This window comes from Nelumbo lutea, chromosome 1 (genome assembly GCF_056320005.1).
Source record: "Nelumbo lutea isolate HS-2025 chromosome 1, American lotus-T2T, whole genome shotgun sequence".
NCBI classification, from domain to species: domain Eukaryota; kingdom Viridiplantae; phylum Streptophyta; class Magnoliopsida; order Proteales; family Nelumbonaceae; genus Nelumbo; species Nelumbo lutea.
Genome location: NC_142684.1, coordinates 211146311 through 211170020, shown reverse-complemented (window position 1 = coordinate 211170020; position 23710 = coordinate 211146311). Strand labels below are relative to the sequence as shown.

The 23710-nt window shown below is 37.1% G+C and overlaps 1 protein-coding gene across 9 annotated transcripts; it reads right to left on the bottom strand.

The window, feature by feature from the left end:
- Positions 1-4178: 4178 nt before the first annotated feature.
- Positions 4179-22618, bottom strand: LOC148880802 (uncharacterized). Of its 9 annotated transcripts, none has more exons than XM_088962836.1 (11): positions 22091-22618; positions 21398-21475; positions 11685-13064; positions 10360-10445; positions 9690-10237; positions 9045-9566; positions 7441-8938; positions 7112-7342; positions 6848-6972; positions 6135-6607; positions 4179-5617 (listed from the first exon to the last, which is right to left on the bottom strand). In XM_088962836.1, exons 1-11 carry the CDS (start codon positions 22121-22123, stop codon positions 4523-4525), a joined length of 6069 nt encoding a protein of 2022 aa, XP_088818962.1. In that variant the 5' UTR covers positions 22124-22618; the 3' UTR covers positions 4179-4522. The 9 variants fall into 9 exon arrangements, with proteins under 9 accessions (XP_088818962.1, XP_088818966.1, XP_088818965.1 ...); XM_088962840.1 differs by having other exon boundaries at positions 21398-21465; positions 22095-22598; XM_088962839.1 differs by having other exon boundaries at positions 21373-21475; positions 22095-22593.
- Positions 22619-23710: the final 1092 nt, after the last annotated feature.

The window sequence follows — 23710 nt, the reverse complement described above, 5'->3', positions numbered from 1 at the left end:
TAGGAAAGGGAATATTGGATTCGGTGTTGGTCATTAAGGAGCACTGCTAAGGTTTTACCACGTATCTTATGAGATCTCTCAAGGACTGACTTTCCTTTCATCCGCAGATTTTCATAATCCGTATGTGCTACTTCCTTTCGTGACCTATTTAACCGACGTAGCGCTGGTGACGTCATTGTATAGCGGGGCACGTTCTTTTACTAAACCTACGTAATGCCTTATCACGTGTCTCAAGGATTGACTTTCCTTTCATCCGCAGATTTTCATAATCCGCATGTGCTACTTCCTTTCGTGACCTACTTAACCGACGTAGCACTGGTGACGTCATTGTATAGCGGGGCACGTTCTTTTACTAAACCTACATAATGCCTTATCACGTGCGTAACTCAAAGTTGCATGTGTAGCCAATATTTAACTTTGGTTCACAGCAATCCGCGGTTCTATAATGGTCTCGGGTTCATCGCAAGATTGCGCACCTCTGAGGTTCATCACAAAACTGCGTGTGTCCAATGTTTGTCGCAGAACTGCACTCATCAAGGTTTATCACATGTTTACGCTAACTAAAATCTGTCTTGAATCACATCGAGTACAAGTTCATCAAGAACATGCAATGTATCGTATATTCATCATAAACGTTCGATGAGTTATAAGCTCATCGCAGGTAACTGATGAGTTATGGTCTCATCAAAAGCGTCCATATGGTATCTGTTTGGTATCTATTTAGTATCTTATTTACTTTGATGGACTGAGCGAGCACTATGTACCTAAAACTTGTAATCTTGTATACTTAAATTCATATGTTTTTAGTTAATTTTTTCAGAGTAAACTGATTTTGTGAATTTTTCCAACTTTTTTTCTGAAGCTAAGTGCCTCGTAAATCATTCGGAACTGTATAGTACTTTGTAATTTTAAATCCATATTTAAAGAACTGGAACCCATGAGTGCAGAGGTGGACCTAGAAAATTTTCCTTTGGGGCCAAGACTAAACAAAATCTTCTAAACCAGTAAATCGTTGTTGAATATAATGCTTTCAATGCTTCAGCATCTTCTTCCCCCTCAAACATGTAGTTACCTCACCAGTCACCATAATTTTTGAATTTTAGATATGTAGAATGCAGTTACCTCGAACATTCGTTGATTTGAGACCTATTTTTTATCAGTTTAAAAACACGACTAATTCATTTCTAGATTTTGAAATTTGCTGCATAAAGATTGGTTACAGACTTGATAGACTTGATGGTGAATAAATTTATTTCCATTTAGAAGTCAAAAGGCAAAAGTATATGGATTAGATTACAGATGAGGGTCGTTGGTTATTGGTTGATACAATGATAAAATATAGGTGTCGTTTGCTTTTTAGGAAGTTACTTACACGGGTAAGTGCATTTACCCGTGTTCTTTTATTTCCCAAGTAAATAAGACAATAATCATTTTAGTCATAAAAAGCCATTAATTTAAAGGGACATTTTTGTCCCATCCAAGTTTGGGCAAATTTTCCCCCACCCATGAATATCACTTTACTTGGGTAAGTGATATTTAGAGAGAGAATTTTTTATGGGCCCCACATAAATCTGAAAAAAGAACATGGGTATCTTGGTCAATGGGAATCAAAATCCCGTTGACCAACTTTCCCCCCTCTGAAAATCCAAAAAACAAACAAGTCCATAGGTTTTGGGTCTGAGTTTAAGTCTAAGAACAAACACTAGTGCAAGAAAATTTTGAAGGTTAGGAATTATAATCCATATCCAGCCTACCCCTCCCAACACTCATGCCCTAAATATCTTGGAATAACATTGGGTAATGGCCCTTTATCATTTTCACTATATGTTATCGAGTTATTGACATGCTTTATTGTCAATACCCTCTTCTGATGCTAAGGTTAGTTAGTGATTTGCATTGGTATAGACACTTCCCCTTTTGTTGATCCTTTCACTGAACAAACTAGGAAGGAAGAGAAAGGAAAAAGACTTGCACCATACCTCTTCCTTTTGGGAGTGCTTATGTTAAAAATAAGTACACAAGTGCTTATTCAAATAAGCATTTATTTGTATTTGGCACCCAACCTTTTCAAGTGCTTATTTTAAAAAAACAAAAACTTATTTCATATTGGACATTTAATAGTTTTTTTTCTCCAATAAGCACTTGTGACTATTTAGTCTTTCATTTTCTTTCAAAATTTCAAAATATACCTTGTAGGTGGTAGTCTCTCTCTCTCTCTCTCTCTCTCAAATTCTCAAAAGCCCTTTTGAATTCTGCCTTCACGTCTGCTTTCCTCAAAGCAACTAGCAAATCATTGCAGAAGAGTGCATTAAGAGTGACACCATTCTCACCCCCTCAGAAGCTTGTTAAACATAGAAAAGAGCAATGCCCAACTGGTTTTTTCTAAGCAACGCAACAATAACAAAGTTATAAATGTGGGGATTCAAGCGAGTTCCTTGTTCTTCCATGAGATTCAATATTTCAATAGTCGAATCAAAACAAAATGATCAGATAGAAAGTTGCAGAACCAACAGCATCATCCCCCTTCATCAAAGACAATAGAGAACGGAGTTTGTCAAGATGCCCAATTTGACAATCTGGCTGAAAGATCTAAGAGTAGATACGGGAAGAGTGTATGTAGCCAGGCCTGCAAGAAGCCCATCTAAAAAAATCGATCTTCCAGATGTTGGAAGTTTATTAGGACTTGGAGGAAGAGAATTTACAGAGTGGGATGAAATCACCGTCGAGGTTCCAAGTGTTGAACTCAGAGAGGGTTTTGGAGACATGTCACGAGGTTTTCAATTCGGGATGTCTTCTGACGAGAGCAGAAAAAAGTGTTATTTCATGGCGCATTGCAGATAAAGCTTTACATCGTGCAAAAAGCCGAGTCACAATGGATAGAACTGGGTCAAGATAAGAAGAAACTCAATGTTTTTACATTCAAAGGGCATAAATGGAATTGTAAAAACTAAATGGGGACAATTTTGATAGAAAAAATCAAACAAGTGCTTATTGTTTAATCACTTACAAAAATAAATTAGAAATTTGGGTTTAAAAATAAATCCTTGTTTTTAAAATAAGCACTTATTTCAGACATATTACCCTAACACCAATAAGTGCTTAATAGTATAGTCCCCGCCCAAACAAACACTTATTTTTAAGCACTCCTAGACATGGCCCATTCACATTCCATATTTCAGTTTAGGATTCGGTGAGAGCCCCCATAAACGAACTCCAACTAGAATCCACCGTAAACGAACTCCAACTAGAATCCACACCCGCTCCTCCAACACATATAAGATATGCAAAAGAAAACAGTAGAAGTGTAAATAGGGTCGTGCAGAGCACGATGGTTTATGGGCCATTCCGGACACAGCATGACTGTATGGGCTGTGCCATGCTTGGGGTTTTAGGCCTACGGGCAAGCCAGCACGACCCATATATATTTATATATAATATATTATACAAATTATAATTATATAATAATATATAATATATAATATATTAATAAAATAAACAATTAATTTCAATTTTTTATACTATTTTATTTAATTATTGTATATATAAACAATTGTATACATCAAAATTCATATAAAATAAAAATTTTAAGATTTTTTAATTTTTGAATAAATAGCTTAGGCTTGGTCCACGGCCTGACCTGGCCTAAGGCTTGGCCCACAAACCATCCCAGCCCATCGACACGAGCTCAGGCCGAGGGCCATGCCAAGCCAACCCCCAAAATATCCCAGGAGAGGGCAACACGGCCCAGGACGGCACGCAGGCCGTGCAGGGCCCATTTTACAACTCTAGAAAATAGCACACTGAACGATATTAGGTTTCCATTGACAGAATTGTATAACAGAATTGAAACTCCTATTATGAACAATTTACATTGGTCTTAAATTCTGTCCATATGGATGAAACCCTGAATACAATCACCCCAATCCTGTATAGGCGAGGTTAAATCCAGTCTACAGGGTTTAAGCCATCTACGGGTTTGAACTAGAGCGAATCCTGGTTCTATTATAAGATAAGAAAGTTGCAAAATGATTTGATCCTAGCTTTAATCTACATGCAACGTGCTAGAAATTAGAATAGGCAAGGGTATAGGATATAGCTTCCTTACTTGACGAGCTTGCAGCCTCTTCCCTAGCTTTACAGTCGGTCAGATTTCTAGTAGACAGTGTATGTTATCCGGGTTAAAAACAGTATAATGACTGTAATTTGTATAACACTAATGAAGTAAATAGAAAAAGAGGACTCCCCATGACTTACAGACATTAACTTGCAAGTTCCCCATGACATTTTAAACAATCTGCGGCTTTCATTCTCTTTATATACAAGTAGCCGTTACTATGCACCCGAAAACAAAGTAAAAGAAACAAAAAGGGAATAGAGAGAAGGAAAACTTACAAATGTGTGTGTGGTTATGAACAGATGGGGAATGGGTTTACTGATTAAACCCATGGATCATCCTCTATGATCCTAGTATAGTGCAAACATATTCATGGGGGCGTAATATACAAGGTGTGTAAAACCAGATCTAGGCATCTGAGAAACCACCAAAGAGGAAAAGAGAAGTGTTCACATGGCGACCGTCAGGTAAGAGCTGCTCTGTTTTTGAAACAGGCTTCACAGTCTGTTCCTTGTTGGAGAATGGGAAAGCAAGAGAAAGAGACAGAGATGCTGAGACATCATCATTGTTATTCGTCACAGGATCTGGAAATTTGTCTCTGTTGTTTCTCTTGTCTGCTATCCCAACAAGCCACGGGAAGATTGCCTGCTTCCGTGGTCTCTTTTCAGCACCTAGTGCAAGCTCCAGATTTGGGACTTCAGATCCCATTATATCCTCGTTGGTTGATGAAAGTACTTGCAATGGCTCCAAGGTGCCTCTTGATTTACAGTCCTTTGCAGGTCCCAAATCTATGGGAAAGAAGTGCCTTTCAGTAGCCCTCAAGTTCTCCACAGCCTCATAAGATCCATTGAATTGTTGTTGTTGCTGTTGCTGCTGCTCAGTGATAGAGAAGCCAGTACCCATGTCACATATCTGGGGCGGAAATTTCTCACTGAAAGAACTTTGATCACAAGAACTATTACAATCATACACTACACTTGAACATCCCTTTGTCTTCTTCAGTTCACTTTCTCCATTAGTTATCATACATTCCTTCTCCATCCATGTGGTTTCTTGACTTCTGGAGCTCAAGGTTTCACCAGGAACTTGTGGAATCATGAGTGCAGAATTCATGTGTAGCCGTTTCTTGCTGTTGAACTCCCAGCCACCGTGTTCTTTGTCCTTCTGGTCACTCTGAATCTCACTCTTCAAAGTAGTTTTAATGTCCATGAAGCACTCTTCACTCTTCATTTTTTTCTGAACTCTCACTTCATCTTTGATTCCATCCTGCATTTTATCCTGGATCTTTTCTTCATCTTTCACCCTTAAACCACCTAAACCTTGAGCAGATGTAGCAAATGGAGGTGTTTTGAAAGAACAAGATGAACTATTCTCCCTATCTAGTGAATTATCCAAGTGCATTGGCACCATTTTACCCTTATAAAGATTACCATTCTGTCTAGTTGCTGGAAGACAGGGTTGAACCTTCACTTCCTGCCCACCCTCTAAATCTGTCTGTTCTTTCTACAGGCAAAAGCAAACAAATACCCATTAGAAAGTGTTGTTCATGACAAATTCCTTCATGCTTGAAGTAAAACTCAAGAAGAAATTTAATTTGACAAAATACATGACTTTGTAAAAAGCTGCTAAACTGGGAGAATTGTTTATAAGATCCTAAATACTGAAGCATAATCTATCATGGTGTACATTAAACACAGTTTTAGGCTGCCACAGAGCCAGATTCAACAAGCTAATAACTGACCAAATACTACTAGTTACATGCAGAAAGATGACCAAAATAAATGCCCTACATAGTTTCTAAATATAAACACTACAGTACATATAATAACAATAACAATAACAATAACAATAACAATAACAATAACAATAACAATAATAATAATAATAATAATAATAATAATAATAATAATAATAATAAATCTTTTAGTATTTAGCCACCAAGATTTTTTTGTTATCTCCATAAAAAAAAAACAATTTCATACAGGCATTCAAACTAAAGAAAAGGGAAATAAAATTTTACCAGGGTATTGCTGTTGACTTTCTTTTCTGTTGACAATTGCACATTGCTAATAGGAAGCCTTGACAAAGGATCACTATCAAGTCCATTACCATGCTGATTAAAATTGGTCTGTGAACTTAAATTCTTGTAATCAATAGAAGACATATTACTGTCACAATTGCCATTGCCATTCACTTTTCCAGAAGATGATATAAATGGCAATTCCATCGAGGCCATGGATTTGGATACTTCCATCCCACTAGATGATCCAGTAAAAGCAGGCATGACACTAGGCAGAGGATTTGGATCCTCTTTATGACCAGGCAAATATACTTCTTGAGATACAGACGTGACACCAGCTGCAAAACCTTGGTAAGCAATTGTGACATCTGGATTGCTTCTAGAAACCTTCTTTTGAGTGCCTAGTATCTGTTCTGAGCAATTTGACCTCCTTCCTCTAAAAACGCCCCAGAGGAAAAATAACATGTTCCAACCTGCCAAACCATGCATTTTTAGCACAAATAAAAGTTCCACACAAACTCATGCAACAAAAGGAAAAAGGTTACATGTCATGAAAGGTAAAGACTAGAGTTAAAAACAGGGAAACCCAAAAATTTCATTTTCTGAAGGAAAACTGTGCCATAAGAGGAAAAATATGCATGTGACAGCCTCTACCCTAAAAAATGATATTGTTTTTTCAATGACAGTAAAAGTACATTGTCATCAGTTCTTACGCTGGGATTTTTCCGGTAACTGATTTGATGGGAATATCAGAAGTTCAATTCCATTAAAGTTTCCTTTCAGAGCTAAATCATTCTTGATCATCTTATCTAACAAGCCCTTGTAGTATCGTTCATAGCTGTGACATGTTAAAACAAAATCAAATTAAGCCAAATACACAAGACCACGGATAACTGGCACCAAAATTAGGTAATAAGCCCTCTATCGGTATGAAAGACATTATATAATAAACAAAAAAAAAGACTATTAAAACTGACCTCTCAAGATCTTTGGCAAAGAAATAGAGAGCAACATTATCTTCTGTGGCACGATTTTCATCAAATTGTCTTGGCCATGTACTCAAGCGGGGTACCTCCTCCAACAGCACTTTGCGAGGTAACTTTTTAACCACCTCAGGAATTTTAGGTGATGCACAAGTTGATAAATATGCCTGAATTCCATCACAAAGGTCGGCAAGTATTCCACTTCTTTGCACCTCAAAACCACCTCTGCATGCAAACACCTCATCATCAGATATATTCTACAAAGTATGACAAGGTCGTCAAACCTGGCAAAAATTTGAATTTCAGTGAGAAAAGGATCATACTGCCATATATAATCATGTTCTGGAATGGCTGAAATCCTTGAGGGAATGGCCACAGAAGATTCTACACGAGGAAGGTCTGTAATGGAAGAACTCAGCTTATTTTCATCCAAAGAGATGGAAGAAATGGTGACATCTGACTCTCCTCGAGGAGAACATGTTGCTTCTGTTGACTTTAAAATATCCTGATTTAAATTGTTGACAGTAGTAGTTTTACTGATGTCAGCAGCAGAACTCCTGACAATTTCTTGTCCATCATTAGTCACTTCACCAGAATTCAAATTCCTTGAGCAATTCGATGTAGTTGGTAATTGATCTTTAGAAACTTCACAGCTCAAATCAGCACTTGACATGGATAACTCATCCAACTGTTCAGACAACCTATTCCTTCTAGACATTCCAGGTGGTTTCAACATTACAGATTTAACTGCAATTTTACGGATGTCAGCAGCAGAACTCCTGACACTTTCTTGTCCATCATTAGTCACTTCACCAGAATTCAAATTCCTCGAGCAATTCAATGTAGTTGGTAATTGATCTTTAGAAGCTTCACAGCTCAAATCAGCACTTGACATGGACAACTCATCCAACTGTTCAGACAACCTATTCTTTCTAGACATTCCAGGTGGTTTCAACATTACAGATTTAACTGCAGTTTTACTTATGTCAGCAGCAGAACTCCTGACAATTTCTTGTCCGTCATTAGTCACTTCACCAGAATTCAAATTCCTCGAGCAATTTGATGGAGTTGGTAATTGATCTTTAGAAACTTCATAGCTCAAATCAGCACTTGACATGGATAACTCATCCAACTGTTCAGACAACCTATTCCTTCTAGACATTCCAGGTGGTTTCAACATTACAGATTTAACTGCAGTTTTACTGATGTCAGCAGCAGAACTCCTGACAATTTCTTGTCCATCATTAGTCACTTCACCAGAATTCAAATTCCTCGAGCAATTCGATGTAGTTGGTAATTGATCTTTAGAAATTTCACAGCTCAAATCAGCACTTGACATGGATAACTCATCCAACCGTTCAGGCAACCTATTCTTTCTAAACATTCCAGGTGGTTTCAGCATTATAGCTTTAACTGCTTCTTTCAACTTGCAACTTTTGCCTGTTACCTCTTTTGAACTTTTTTCTGCAGAAGCTTCAAAAACAGAAACCTTAGTAACTGAGCAAGATTGGGCTGTATGACCCAATTCTTTACATTTATGACAGCGGATACTTTGACCTCCTACTGAGACACCCTGCCTTGGACGACCTGTAGGAAAAAGCTCCCTGGCTTTGGCATCCTGATTCAAGGATTCCGGAGACTGTGGCAAGCCATCATGAGGAACTGCATCATGTTTACTCCATGATTTATCAGCAGTCCAAGAACTTGACGTAGTTCCATCCTGAGTACTAACTTGGATTGGCTTTTGCTCAGTAGAACTGCACCTTCCGTTGGATGATGGAGTTCCAACCACACTCTGCCTCTTAACTTCGCTCGATCCAGCTGGGCACAAAAATGGAAATCCAGTTATTAAAGAGAGTGTAAAACTAAAGTGAGTAACATAAAAAAGAACTATTTGTCATCCTCATAGGAGTGAGAAAAATTCTACCTAAAACATTTCGATTCTCTGATCCTTTATTTGCAAGACTGGTTGGTTTGGCTGAGGTATTTAATTTTCCATCAGCCTGAACAGACTTCATATCACGGCAGTTGGTTGCAGAGGTAAGTGATGAAGTTGTTTCACCACGAGATGTAACCTTTTGATCAGTCTTTGGAGTAGACACACTAGAAACAGCTGTCGGAGAGCTGATCAAAGGGCGATCTGATTTGAAGGAATTCTTCCTTTCAATTAAACCCCGTTCTTTAGCTTGTTTTAACCCTTTTAATTCTTCAACACAGGAGAGGTTATGAGAGAGCATTTTAACTTTTGACTCAGTCACATTAAAGCGGCCTGAGCTTGGTGTTTTGAATGATATAGATTTTCCTATCATTCTGACTGGACCCTCCTTTTTCGCATCGTTGATCACAGTGTCTCTAGCTACCTTTTTCTTTTGAGAAACATCTTCCTGCACCAGTTTGACCTTTGGTTTCGAGTTTAGGGTGTTGAATGAATTTGACTTCAAAAGATTACCTGACAAGACAACATGTTTTAAATATTCTTGAACATGAGAAAATTGATGCACTACAAAAAGAAATGCATGTTTCTAAAAGATGAAAAACAAATTTACTTGAAAGATTTTTCTTAAAGAATTACCCCGCGGTGACTGAAGTTGTGATTGGTTCTTTGATGAGCTAGGACCAGTAGTAGGTGAGTGTACATTTTCATGAGAACTATTAGCAGAGTGACTTGATGGCAGACCTAATTGATGTGGTGTCTTTACTTTCCCCTTATCCAAACTCTTGAATGAACTCTCCCGAGACAACAATACAGGATTTTTGTCAGGGCTGGATGTCTTTGGAGAGGCTACACTTGTCTCAAGCGTCTGCCTTTTTGCTGGTGAAGCAGCTTCAAGATTGTCTGAATGCCTCTTAACAGACCCAAATGAACTTGAGCTCACTTTGGTTATCCTGTTTCCCTCGGTATCTGTCTCTTTCACATCCAACTTCAGTGAAACCTTTGAACTGACTGTGTCAATGCCTCCAGGATTTTGAGTCTTTTCATTTAAGTATGGTGCTTTAGAAGACCCCAATACAATTTCAACCTTATCTTGCTTTTGGTTTTCAGTTTCCTCCTTGATCTTGCATTCTTCACACAGCCAATCACCTTCTGGAACCTTATCCAACATTACTTGCATGCAGTAACTGATGACAGCAAATAAGACATTGGTAATATCACCTTAAGGATTCATCCTCTCACATTTATAATAGATAACTAACAAAAACATATTGTAAGATAATACAACAGATAGATTTACTGTGCTTACGTGTGCTCGGCCCCATCACTGCACCTACTGCAAAAGGCAAGCAACTCTTCCCGACCTGCATCGCCACAGATATCACAAACTTTTACCTGTTTCCAGATGGCATAAAGAAAATCAGTAACCTATGTAGATGACAAATGTAGTTCCACCAAGTTGAGAGGAAACAAGAAATGGACAAATTAGTACAATCTTGAGGAACTAAATCATTTGTTGCAGAAAAATCTCTGCAGTAAATGCAGATCCCTTTTATTTGTAGGTATTTGCAAGATACCAAGGGTAGGGGTTTCTATTTTTCCATATGCATTATGGAATTTTAGAAGGATCGTGAATTTTCTTATGAACGGAATGACAGCTGTTTGAATTTTGCAAGGGAAAAAGGATATCTTTAGTGTCCCTAACAATCTGCTAAAATCAACAACAAAATTTTGTACTGTTATGGAAAATAACTATAACAGTAGTGTGATTCATTGCTGCCTTTATGTGTATAATAATTCAATTGGGGCAAATGGAGAGAGAGAATAGAGAGATCATGTGATAGATGCAGTGCTACAGTCAAAATTTATTGATTCATGTGTTCTAGATAAACTTTGGCAAAATTATTAAATAAATATGACAAGTCAAATAGAAACAGAAAAGTGAACTTTGGCAAAACAACAGGTAAGTCAGATGAGGATACAAAATTAAAGTGGCCATGCCACCATAAGTGCATTGTGTAAGAAAATTCTTAGTAATAAATCTAAGCAAAAGATTATCATTCTTTAGTCAATAAAATCTCAATACTTCGTTTTATAAATTCGAAACAAGAGCTCAGAGAAATCTAAACACTAAACATATATAACCTGGTCCAATTGAAATTTAATTGTTAAATCAGAAATGTCTCTCATACAGCTCAAGTTGTACCAAAAGCAAGCTTGATATGCAGTATAAATATTGAATGATTATATCTTCGTCATTGAAATTTCATCTTCATCATTTACCTAATTTCAGACTTTCCCTCCATTTCCCTATTTTTCTATTAGAAAGTAAGAAAGTAACTTCACTACATTGTGATTGCTTGTAGATGGGAAAAATACAGAAATACCAACTCTGGATTAACAAGTTCCAGAAAGGAACTGGATAGATGTAGCAATATGAGGAGATCAAAACAAGATACGGTTATCAAAACATACCTTCTGTACTTAACATTAGTGCTTTTCCAAATTAATGAAGATAATTGCTATAAAAAATAATATACCATTATCTAAGAAGTTTCCAGTTTAAAAAGAATAATAATAGCAATTAATGCAAAAACATGCATATCTCAGTAAAAGATCAAAACAAGGACTTACATCATCCTCCACGATATCTGAGCCAGCACTGTCATCAACAGGCTCAGACTGCAAAGCAGGTTCATGCATGTCAGGTACCTCACGTGATGCACAGGATTTCTCAACATTTTGATTTTGGTCTGAACTTTTCACAGTTTCAGCAGATGGATCCCTACTATTATCTAAGTTGGTTTCACCTTCTAGACATGGATAAATTTTCACCGAAGCCAGAAAAGAGTTACTTTTGGTAAGACTAGCTTCACTGTTTTCCGACATTGGAACAGTGTTAGCACTGTTACGTTCAGTAGTTTTTCCAGCAAAACTTTCAGATTCTACTCCTCTTCCTGATGAAGATTCAACATGTTCCATGGAACATTCAGATGGTTCCCCTTGGACATGTGAACTGGAATTCTCTTCCAAATCCTTCACATCTGCTTCATGGTAGACTGAGTTACCAGTTTGAGAATGAGAATATGGACTCTGTACTTTTGGTGAAACCCTGCTAGGATAGACATCTTTTGAGGAAGGCATCTCCAATGAATCTGACTTGCGGGTTGGTACCACACTGGCTACAAAGTTAAGACTCTTTTGCACAGATTCCATGGTGACTATGTTTGGCCTCCTAGTGTTATTCTCACTATCCTGTATTTCACAATGCAAATCAGCCACACAACTCAAAGCATTTTCAATATTAAGTGCTTTTCTGATTCCTTCCTGAGGAGAACTGTTAAATGAAGCTGAACTACATGACACATTCTTCCTATCTATAGCCATATTCAGATTGACAAGCTGCACATTTGCATCATTAGCTCTACTAACGCATGAAATATTATCACCATGACATTCTAAAACTTTCTGCTCCTCGTCCTGGTTTGACAAGGTTCTCTGACCCAGGTCTGATGCAAAATGACTGTGTGAGGATGTTATGCCAGTCTGATCAACAATACTCTGTGACTTTGAGAGAGGTTGATCATCTCCACTAGTTCCACCTGAAGAGGACTTCAGAAGCATATCAACATCTTCAGATGCATCAGATACATCAAAAGTTCTCAAAGTTGCTTTGCTGTCAGCATTTCCAGAGATTGAATCATGACTTGAACTGGTACTTAGCAAATTACTTGTTTCACTAGCTGTAGGCTGCCTGTCATTGTATGCTCTGCTGCTTCTCTTGAATGGGCATATAACTTCACCATCATTAAAAGAACATCGACTAACTGCCTTTCCACGAGATGTTTCATCCGAAAACTCAGGTCTTGATTCCATGAAGGATGCGGCTTGGTTAAAATGCATACAGGATGAGCAAGGAGTAGCACAGACGTTGCATGTCCCAGATCCTGCTCTCATACGAACTTCCCCACTTGGATAATGCCTACCAAATCCTTTTTGAGCTTCAAATGAACCCTAACAAATAAAATTTTATAGATAATTGACCAAAAAAGTACCAACCTATTACTAACAAATCATCTTATATGACATTAACATAGTAGGTCCAAACAGCACAAGTAGTTCAATGAAAGGAAAATAATATCCAGCACAGCACAAAGTCTTTTAACTGTTAACAGATCATTTCATCATAAGTATATCAAAGTATTGTTTTTCTTTGCAATAGGCATAAACATATGGCATAAAGGTCAAACAACAGTTTAATGTTTTTCAGCAAGTGTACTAATAGTATTTGATGGAATCTACAATTAGATGTAGTAGGGCTTCAGCCCCAAAGAGGATGTGTGGGTGGTGGATAGGCAAGGGTAGCTACCTAAAAAAGGTGCCTCGCATATTCTATATATATAATTACCTATTCAGCATCAAATGCAATGTTAATTCATCAAACCATAGAGAAAGACAGATGAGGCAGGCACACTGCATCAAACAAACCTTTCCTGTGAGCTTAGGGATGCCTTTTAAGATGTTGGTCTTGACATTTTTTTCAAAATATTTTGATCACAAACAGACCAAAGAGAATTTATTTATATAATATAAAAGTAAACGCCCTAACATAAGAGCAACGGATGAGATATTATACATTCTAAGATTTTTCTGTAGAAAACACATTGAGCTCTTCCTAAAAAACCTTGTTTTAGAATGGTTGCTCCTAACATGGTTGTCAATGGTAGCTCCAGGCAAATAGGAGCCCAACAATAATCAGAAGAACTAAGCGTGCTTACATCCTAGATGGTTGCCCCAAGGATGGCTAGGTAAGCACTATAATATGAAGTGAATGGAAAATCAGTTACTAGGTAGCTCCAGGCAAATAGGAGCCCAACAATAACCAGAAGAACTAAGCATGCTTGCATCCTAGATGGTTGTCCCAAGGATGGCTAGGTAAGGAGCACTATAATATCAAGTGAATGGAAATCAGTTACTAGGTAGCATAATATACATAGCTACAACCTACAAAAGTATGTTTTTCTTAATGCAAGCGTGCAGTAACCAGAAATATCCTTTATGCTTTGAATATGCTAACTTTTGACAAAGAACAATTGTGCACTATAAAATAAAGATACTGAAAAGTTATAAAATTAAAGAACAACTAGGGGCTAGAAGGACTAGGGGGCAGACCAAAAAGGAAATGTGCCAAAGTAGTAAGAAATGAAGTAAGCACTCACAGTTTAACAATGGACATGGCATTAAAAAGAATATGTCCACGCTACATGAAGCTTTACTATCTTTTCAACAAATACAATTTCCATGTGACAAAAGTTAACTAGTTTTTGGTTCATTGTTCAAATCAGTGTTTTAAAAGCGCAAGGCACAAAAAAGGTGCAGGGGTCAATTTGCGCCTGAGGCGCAAGGCACAAGGCGAGGTGCGTGCCTTTTTGAAGCAAGGTGCAAAAATACAAAAAAAAATGCTAAAAAATCAAAAAAATGTCAGAAATTTCAAGAAATGACAAAAAAATCAAAAAAAAATATTAAACATAATATTACTAAAAAATATAAAGTTAAATTTTAAAATAATGTTTTAAAAAACCTATTGTCTAAAATTAAAATACATAAACATAAGATGTAAAGCATATTCAAATGAGAATTTAAAAATAAAATCAAACATATAAAACATTTTCAAACATGTAAAACCTCTAATCTCTTTTTTCACCCAATTGCAATGCAGTACTTCACATAGCTAATGTAATGTAAAACATATTACGTTCCCGATTCTACAAGCCGCCTTTGTGCCACGCCCCTCAAGGCAAGCCCAAACAAGTCCACATTAATTTGTAATGTAGTTCATTCATTCATCCTAATAAAATGTCTTCTTAAAAAGCAATTAAAACTATAAAATCATTATTTTTGTGTGAAAACTAAGAATTTAAGACCTAATGTGGACTTGTTTGGGCTTGCTTCGAGGGGCATGGCACGGGGGTCTGGGGGCTCCCGACCCAGCCGTTATGTTCAAAAAAAAGCAAAAAAGCACCAAATTTTCAAAAGGCGCAAGGTGCACGCCTGGTGCGGCGCAAGCCTAGGCACACCAGGCATGCACCTTTTGAAAGGACTGCGCCTAGGACCTAGGCGAGCTGCATACCCTGAAATGCGCCTCGCCTGTGCGTCTAGGCGTGCCTTTTAAATCACTGGTTCAAATTCAGGTTCGTGGTTCATAATGTGTGCTTTCTAAAATGAATCCAAGGGTATGCTTATGAATTTGCTCTTTTTTATTTCAATGCCTTCATACATATAAAACTAAATATACATTAAAGTGGTACTTTAAGATATTTTTGGAGTCTATCACTTCTAACCAAGAGAACAAATAAAGGAGACTTATCATTCAACCTTAAAAGGGAGTCTTCAGTGTTCATTCTACACTTGATGTGGACATACAGAGAGGAGAAAATTTTGACCAGACTTTTAGGATTCTTTTACTATTTGAAACTCCTTGCAAAAATCATCACATAAATATTCAACCAAACTGACTTGAAAACTGATTTGTACTGAAACATTTTGCCAAATGCTAGGTCCTCTATAGATATGGGTCAGACAGATGTATATTTGGTACAAAATAACATAATTTGAGCACAAAATGTCCAATTAAATGTCTAGAGCTCTCTTTTTCCTGGGAAAAGGCAACATATGCATTCGAACAAGAAAGGAGATATACATGGAATTAAAAATGCACTAGGGAGAGCCCTTCCCCGTATTATCTCCTTGACTGAATGTGCATTTTGACAACTATAGGTTTTCTTCTCTGATGTTTCACAATTGATATTACTTACTTGAGGTGTGTGTTGTTTTCTTTGAGGCAGTGTAAAGGCTACCATTTAACCCCTTCAGAGCAAGGTGTATGGGGTTGGAGAGAATGAAACAAAGTCCTGTCTAAAATGTGGTAAGTTCCTAAGTATCAACCTACAGTGGAGAAGAAGATAATGAAATAGAAAATAAACAATAAACAACAAGACAAAAGGACTTAACATGGTTCACGTTGATAGCCTAGACCCGTGGGAGATGAAAGGATTAATCCACTATTAAGAAAACCAGTAAAAGATACAACCCTTGAAGCACAGATCTCTCTCTCTCTCTCTAACACAACTCTAATCCAACAAAATCAATAACCTAATGAGGAAAAAACCCAATTATAATAGGAATATCAATAGGTCATTTCTTCCACCCATAAAAACACAAATGTTTCCCATTTTTATCAACACTACTAATATATACCCCTATAACCTCCACCTTAAGTTTGCAAAGTAGAATGTTAGAAAAGACTTCATGAAAAAAACCACAAAAAAGGAAGAGGCTCACAAATCAGAGTTGGCCGTGAAACAGTGAATCTGATATTGGACCTCGTCAAAATGCCAAAGTAGTAAAAGAAAAAAAGGAAAAGAACTGCTGTTGGCCAATAAAAAACCAACTGAAGCATTGAGCAGGTAGATGGTAGATCAGATCGTTGGAGAAGCACGAAGAAGCAACTATCCAAGCAACGAAACTAAAACAACTATTAGATCAATAGGTAGAAAACCTAAACCAGAGTTAGCGAACAAGAACCAACTATCCAACCATAATCACTGAACCATAACATAATCAACAAACTTAAGAACCAACCAAGTAACTAAGCAAGAGTTAAATCAACAAGAAAAATCAACAAAACCATCAAGCATGTGCAACACCCAATTCAAAATCACCGAGAATTAATAATCAGAAAAATACGCCAATATTACATAATAGATTTATGAATCAGCATACCACATACAAGACCCAACTCTCATATCATTCAAAACAACCTTTAAGCCCATATTTGGACATCACCTAATAATTATGAGCTAAACATGAACTCCTTTTCACCAGAGGGATCGCTAGACTAAACTGATCTCAGAAAACACCTATTAATACCTCAGACAACCAAAAGAATACTTCGGAAAATTCCTAAAAGGTTTTTAACAATGTTTCCCACCAAATATTAGAAGCTTACTTCATTTTAAGTTGACCAATGACATGGTCTCTTCCCATTCTCAAAATGTTAATCCAGTAACAATCAAGAATGTTTTTTTATGAGTAATATTAGTAAAATTTTATTAATTCAGAAACTGATTTAGAATTGTGATTTCATACAACATCCCATGGAGAGGCGCGAGCGGCAGCCTCTCCTAGAAGTTACAAGTAAACTAGGAAAAAATTACAGGAATCACAGCCGAGCCCAAAACAATTCTTCCCTATTTACCCCTTGCTTGGCTAACACATTGGCCAAAGTATTTGCTGATCTCCCCACCCACTGTAAAGAAACCATAAAGCCATGAATCTATGTTGCTCTGAAATTTGTTTTGATGCATTATATTATTTTGTTGGGAAAAAAATCTATATACAAGGTGAATTTCCTGAAGCAACCTCTTTTTACATTTCACCTTTTATGTTTCCCCCCAATACATTTGTTCCCTAAATACCCCTGGTCTTGCAAAAGAGTCATCATGCCATTTGTTGATTTCTATATCCAATTGAATCTTGCATTCATTTCCCTTGACAGCCTCCTTATATCTCTCTCATGTTTTGTCTATACCACCATGATCCCGGCTTACCAGCTACCTAATGACAGTCATCGAGTCATCTTCCACCAAGAGCCCAGCTTATTGCTTTGTTGTTTAATCCACAGAAATCTTTTTTTTTTTCTTTTTTTGAAACTGCACAGAAATCTCAGAGTTCTATAGTTCTGATATCAACTTATGGTTGAGAAGAAGCTAGCAGAACAGAAAATAACAAATATAGATATTTTTTATCAATAACACATTCATTAGCAACTTCATTAAATCAGGAAAAAGATGATTACAAAGAAGAAGACAAGCACTCTTGTCTTCCACATACAGCTTGAGCACCACTGTTTTATAGAATTTTCCTTTTAATCTAAGTGGTATTCGCCTATCACAAAAAAGTCCAAATGCACCCCTCCATTTTGCCCATCTTGCTTTAATTCTTTGAGTGACATCCTCCTCAATCTCTCCCTTGTTATGAATTATTGAACCCAGGTATCGACAATGGTCACGTTGAGTTATCTCTCTTGGTCTCCAATCCTAAGCGTATCTTGATTTACACTACTATTATTACCAAATTTACATGTCATATTTAGTCCTACTTATTTTAAAACCTCTTGTTTCTAAGGCAATTTGTCCATAAGCTTAATTTTGTGTTTTATCCTTCATTAGTTTCATCAATTAAAACAATCTCATCCACAAACAACATGCACCATGGAAGTTCCTCCTACTTATGTTTAGTCAATTCATCTATGATCAGTGCAAATAGATAAGGGCTAGTGCTGAACCTTGGTGAAGAACCATAGTAACTGTAAAATCTGAAGTCTCTCCCACTGGTGTTCTGACATTGGTTGTTGTCCTCTCATACATATCCTTATTTAGGTTTATATACCCATTTTGAGTCCCTTTCTCTTCCAAGATCCACCATATTATCTCTCTAGGAACTCTATCATATGTCTTTTCTACATCGATGAACACCATATGAAGATCTTTCTTCTTCTCTCTAAACTTTTCTATCAATCATCTCAAAAGAAGTATAGCTTCCATGGTTGATCTCCATGGCATAAGGCCAAATTGGTTCTCTGATACACTTGTTTCAAGTCATAATCTTTGTTCAATTATTCTCTTCCAAAGTTTCATAATGTGGTCCATAAGTTTAATCCCTCGATAATTATTACAACTTTGTATATCACCTTTGTTCTTAAATATAGGCACCATATTGTTGTTTCTCAATCATTAGGCATCTCATTTTCTTTCACTATCTTATTAAATAGCTTAGTTAGCCATAATAAATCTACCTCTCCCATATCCTTAATTAGGAATATATAACAACTGGATAGGAATTCAAAATGTCCTTGATCTTCTTTAGATAGTGTACCAATCTCCATGATACTTAATGCACCCTATTGGCCCACCTAACCTAATTGCATTAATGGAATCACAAAACATTGCCACATACGAGGGTTGGAGATATTTAGCATTACTGAACCAATGAGTAATGCAGATCCATTCAGATCTTTGGAAACCCCCTCCTGATTGGACCTAGTTACCAAGAGAACTGCCGTTAAAATAAAGTGTAATGTATCCATCTACTTGTGGATGTGAAGGGATGAAAATCATTGGTAGAGGAGAGTTTCTGTTAGATTTCTTTGTACAATATTGAAGGAAATGCCACTAAATCAATGCCTAAGAATTTGTAAGAAAATAATGTGGCTTCTCAAAGCTTCAAGTTTTCAACAGAGGCACTAGAACCTTAAAATATCTGCTTGCTTTTTCTAGTGCACTAAGTTCCAACACAGGTTTTATCTAGTGCCTAACCCACATATTTCAATTCTTGCAGCAGGACAACTCATCAATATTTTGAGGGGCCACCCAGTCCACCACAATTATAAGGCCCACAAAGACATGCTAGAAATTATTGTTACTCAGTCATAAATGTGAAGCTAATTTTGATTCCTTTAGGCACATAATACAAGCTTGAGGAGAGACATGAAGGGCAATGGGCATCCTTCTCTTTTAGGACTGAATCAAAAGTGCTGATCTTTCCTGGGGGTGCCAGCCATAAAGAGAAGCATACTCTAGATAGAACAAAAGAAAAGCAGTTTTTTTTCCAAGGAATACATGCTAATCAGGGTTAAAAATCAAAGCCCGGGCCTATGGGGAAAATATTTAGTGGTAAGAGACCTAATGATTGGGTTTGGGGCAACCAAATTCTAGTATCAAGGGTAGATGGAGAATAAAAACATCCCGTGGACTGCTGATAAGAGAGACAAATTCCTCTATCTTGGAATTAGTAGGAGGATGTTTAAATGTAAATGCCAGGCCAAACCATTGTCATCATGAAATAGGAAGCCAAAAATTACAGCATCCTTATGCAAGGTGAACTGAAATATGCATGGGAAAGAGGAGCTCAAACTGTAGTTGCAAAATGGTGTGAGTTGATGTTACTGTCCCACCTGTTCGTGTTCATCCTGAATTTCTTGTAGATAAAGGATATCCAAAGGTTTGGTTGCTCCTCGCACATAGATCACCAATCCTAATAAGGTCTCCTTTTCTCCTCCTCCATCCCATAAAAAAATTCCTGTAAAGTTGTTCAATATGGTCCCTCAACTTATTAGGACTCTGGAACACTAAAAGATAGTAAACCAGGAGATTTGCCTGAGCATAAATCTTCCTCATTTAGTGTTTAGAGATGTACTTCCTCTTCCACATTGCTAACCATCTCTGACATTTTCCAATTACTTGATATCAATAAGGCAAAAATTGTGGGTTTGCACCCAAGGTCCCAAAAACCTAATTGGATATTTCTCCACCCTACACCCCAAATTGTTTTTTGAAAATTCTTTGCCCAGATCTTGTATTCGCAAGTACAGTTTCTACTACTTTTTCAAGAAACCATGAATATAAAAAGTCACCCCTTCCCCGTTTTTCTTTTCTTTCCATAATTTCAGAAAGGATGAAATAATCAACGGTAATAGCTAGTTTTTTTATAAGTATCAATAGTAATAACTAATAACCCCTCTAGAACTATAATTGTCTTATGATGTATCTTCTTTTTTGATATGGATGTACCGGTTAGGTGAAATCTCTTCATTGTTGGACTATAATTCTTTATTTTTTATTTTCAAGTATTTTCTCAAAATTCTAAAATTTAATGCCCAAACCAGTGATTCAAATCTAGTGGGAGTAGGAAGACTGGTGGCATGGAAAACTTATATTTCTAAATAATGTGTACAACTTTCTTGGGGCCATTAATACCCATGACAGGTTTAGTTCCTTCTTGAGATTATGCCAACTAGAGCAAGAAAGACGGGAGCAGGAACATAAGGACCCATCTTTGAATGTTGGCAACTAACACCTCATAACTGCAGAGAGTAAATAATATGTGCCCTTCAAGTATTAAGAACCACCAACCAACCATAACACAAGCAGTGCTAACAAAGTAGTTGAAAGTTCCCAAAAGTTTTCTGGAGCCAATGTATTAATCTCTGCTGGGGGAAATTAATGGATTCCCTAAACAGATCTACAGTTTTACTAAGAACTTTAGAATAACATATCTTGCATACCCATAAACAAACAAACAAACAATTTTTACAGAAGAAATACAAATAACAAGTGTTCTCAGGAACCAAACACTGGAATTAAAACAATGCCGACATGAAACGAAGTACAATTGAAATAAAATGTTGCATGATGCCATTTGGATGCAACTGAAGATGCTAAAACATAAACAAATAGATGAGATTATCCGAACTTGAAATTACCCTGTTAGTGTCAATGATGTCTCACCGTATTCTTCTGATTGTCATGTTCTGCCTCATCTACAGGCCCTTGTATTCTGCAACTCCCTTTCAAGACTGGTGTAATCTAAAAAGAAGGTTAAATTCACCATTAATAATCATCTCCTATTCCGTGACCATAACAACTTCAAGACAACTAAATACCAAGGATCAAATACAATTACTGTATCACCAAAAGGAGACTATGTCTCTGAACATAATGCTGCCATGGTTGAAAGGCAGAATGTTTCACAAATACTGGAACGATGATTAATTTAGCATGCACATTATTCAGAAGTAAATCAGTAACGCCCCAACCAATATACTGAAAACCAAAAGATTCAATTCCCAAATTAATCAAAAACCCTAAACAAAGCGATCAAAAAAAAAAAAGCCAGTAAATTCTATAAAATGAGTCTTACATAAGCAGACTTTCTCCAACACAGAAAACCCTAATATCCGAACGATAATTAAACCCAACTTGTAAGCCAATATTGAAAGTTTATCTAAAAAAAATCAAATGAATCAAGCCCCAAAAACCTGGCTTTCCGCAGATTCACATCTATCACCCAACAAAGTCTAATAAAAATCAAAACTACAATTCCGAAAACATGATCAAACAACAAAGTAAACACAAAAGCACTCAAAAACGAATCCATGAACCCTAATTGAAGCCTGAAAATTAAAAAGATAACATCTTTACATGCCTCCGGTTGCGCAATCTTCTCGGTAACATCGTACAGCTCTTTGATTGCCCGTTCTTTCCGCCTTGTCATTGCCGCACAGATCAGATTAAAAGTTAAAACCAGTCCGCAATCGATCAGATTCAATTCCAGAATTGAGTCTTCATCCAAAGGAACTTAGGGTTTATTTCGCTCGCAAAAATTCATCCCATGCGAGAGATGATTACAAGGAAAGAGCGAAAATATAGGGTCGGAGATATTAATGGAAACAACACAGGGAAAATGCTACTGTGAATTGTGGTAGCGTATGCGGTTAAACTGCGCCCACAAGGATCAGCACAGCAGGGACCGTCTAACGGAATTGTCACAGATCTGAAGCCCAATCTTTAGCTCCCCTCCCAAGAATCCATGGCCTCGCCTGTTCACACACACAGATAAGCGTGTTCTTTGCTTTGCTCTCCTCTTCTCTCCTTCTCTCTCCTCCTCCAGCTTTAGAAGATTTCTCTTTCTCCCTCTAGTTTCTGTCTCGCTCTCTCTCTCTCTCTCTCTCTCTCTAATTCTAATTCAGGAAAAAACAAGTTAATCTCTGATTTTTTTTTTTTTTGCTTTGCTTTTTGTGGTGTTTTGATTTGATTTTGGAACTATGAATCCGTGCTCTCAAAAATGTAAATAAATATGATATCACATTTTTATTTTATTTTTCTATTTTCTAATTTAAAGCTGCGGAGGTTACAAGCCACATGGGCACGTGCGGTCCAACACGCGTGCTGAGTCGTGCGGTCTCTCCGTCTCTGATCTGATGGAGCAAAACTGGCTGAGAGCCACGAACCTGTGTACGTGTGGACTTTCTCTATTTTTTTTCCCCTTTTACTCTCTCTTTCCCTTTTTAGTTTTTACCTACAAACATGATCCTTACAAACAACGGTTTCTTTCCCACGAAGTTAATAGAACCAATGACGTGGCTACACGTGTGCTACGTCTCATAGGTTGGGCCAACTGATATTTGTTATTACTGGAGGAGGGTTGATGGACGGTGGCGAGCGTCTGTAAACAAATGGCAAAAACCGGGAAGAGGCGGTGGAATGTGTTGTAAGAACTTTTATTTAAGAACCAAAGAATTGTGCTTCGGTCTATGGACTTTAGTCTTTGCCTATGATGTCATGGCACCGGATGTACGCCAATAAGATATAATTTGAATACTGGTCGTTGGTTGACGTCACGAAAATGTGTATTTGATTAGAGTTTGCTTATTATAAATTAAACTTGCCAAATGGCTACGTTATCTGTGTTCATACTTACCAATCTGACCCAATCTATCTCTTTGCCCATATCTATTGCATTTCCTAATTATTATGTTCTACGTTCTAACCATATACTTATCGTCCATAAAGCTTCATCCCTATTTATATGCATCTGCTATATATATCACACCTGTTTCACTATTTCCTTATGTTAAATATCATTTCATCATCTAAACCTTATCCTAATTAGGGGTGTCAATTAGACTGGATTTGATCCAATCCAATCCAGTCTAATATGAGTTCACTATAGATGAACCAGGTCCAATCCAATCTAATGAATGTTTTGGACTAATTTGGGATGGTCCAATTCAATGTCTAGACCATCCAATCTGTTCAAAT

Coding starts and splice junctions, on each gene's coding strand:
- LOC148880802 (XM_088962832.1), bottom strand. CDS start 22,163: ATGACAAGGCGGAAAGAACGGGCAATCAAAGAGCTGTACGATGTTACC. Junction 9,567..9,689: donor ACAACTTCAGTCACCGCGGG/GTAATTCTTTAA, acceptor TTGTCTTGTCAG/GTAATCTTTTGAAGTCAAAT. Junction 8,939..9,044: donor AGAGAATCGAAATGTTTTAG/GTAGAATTTTTC, acceptor TTTTGTGCCCAG/CTGGATCGAGCGAAGTTAAG.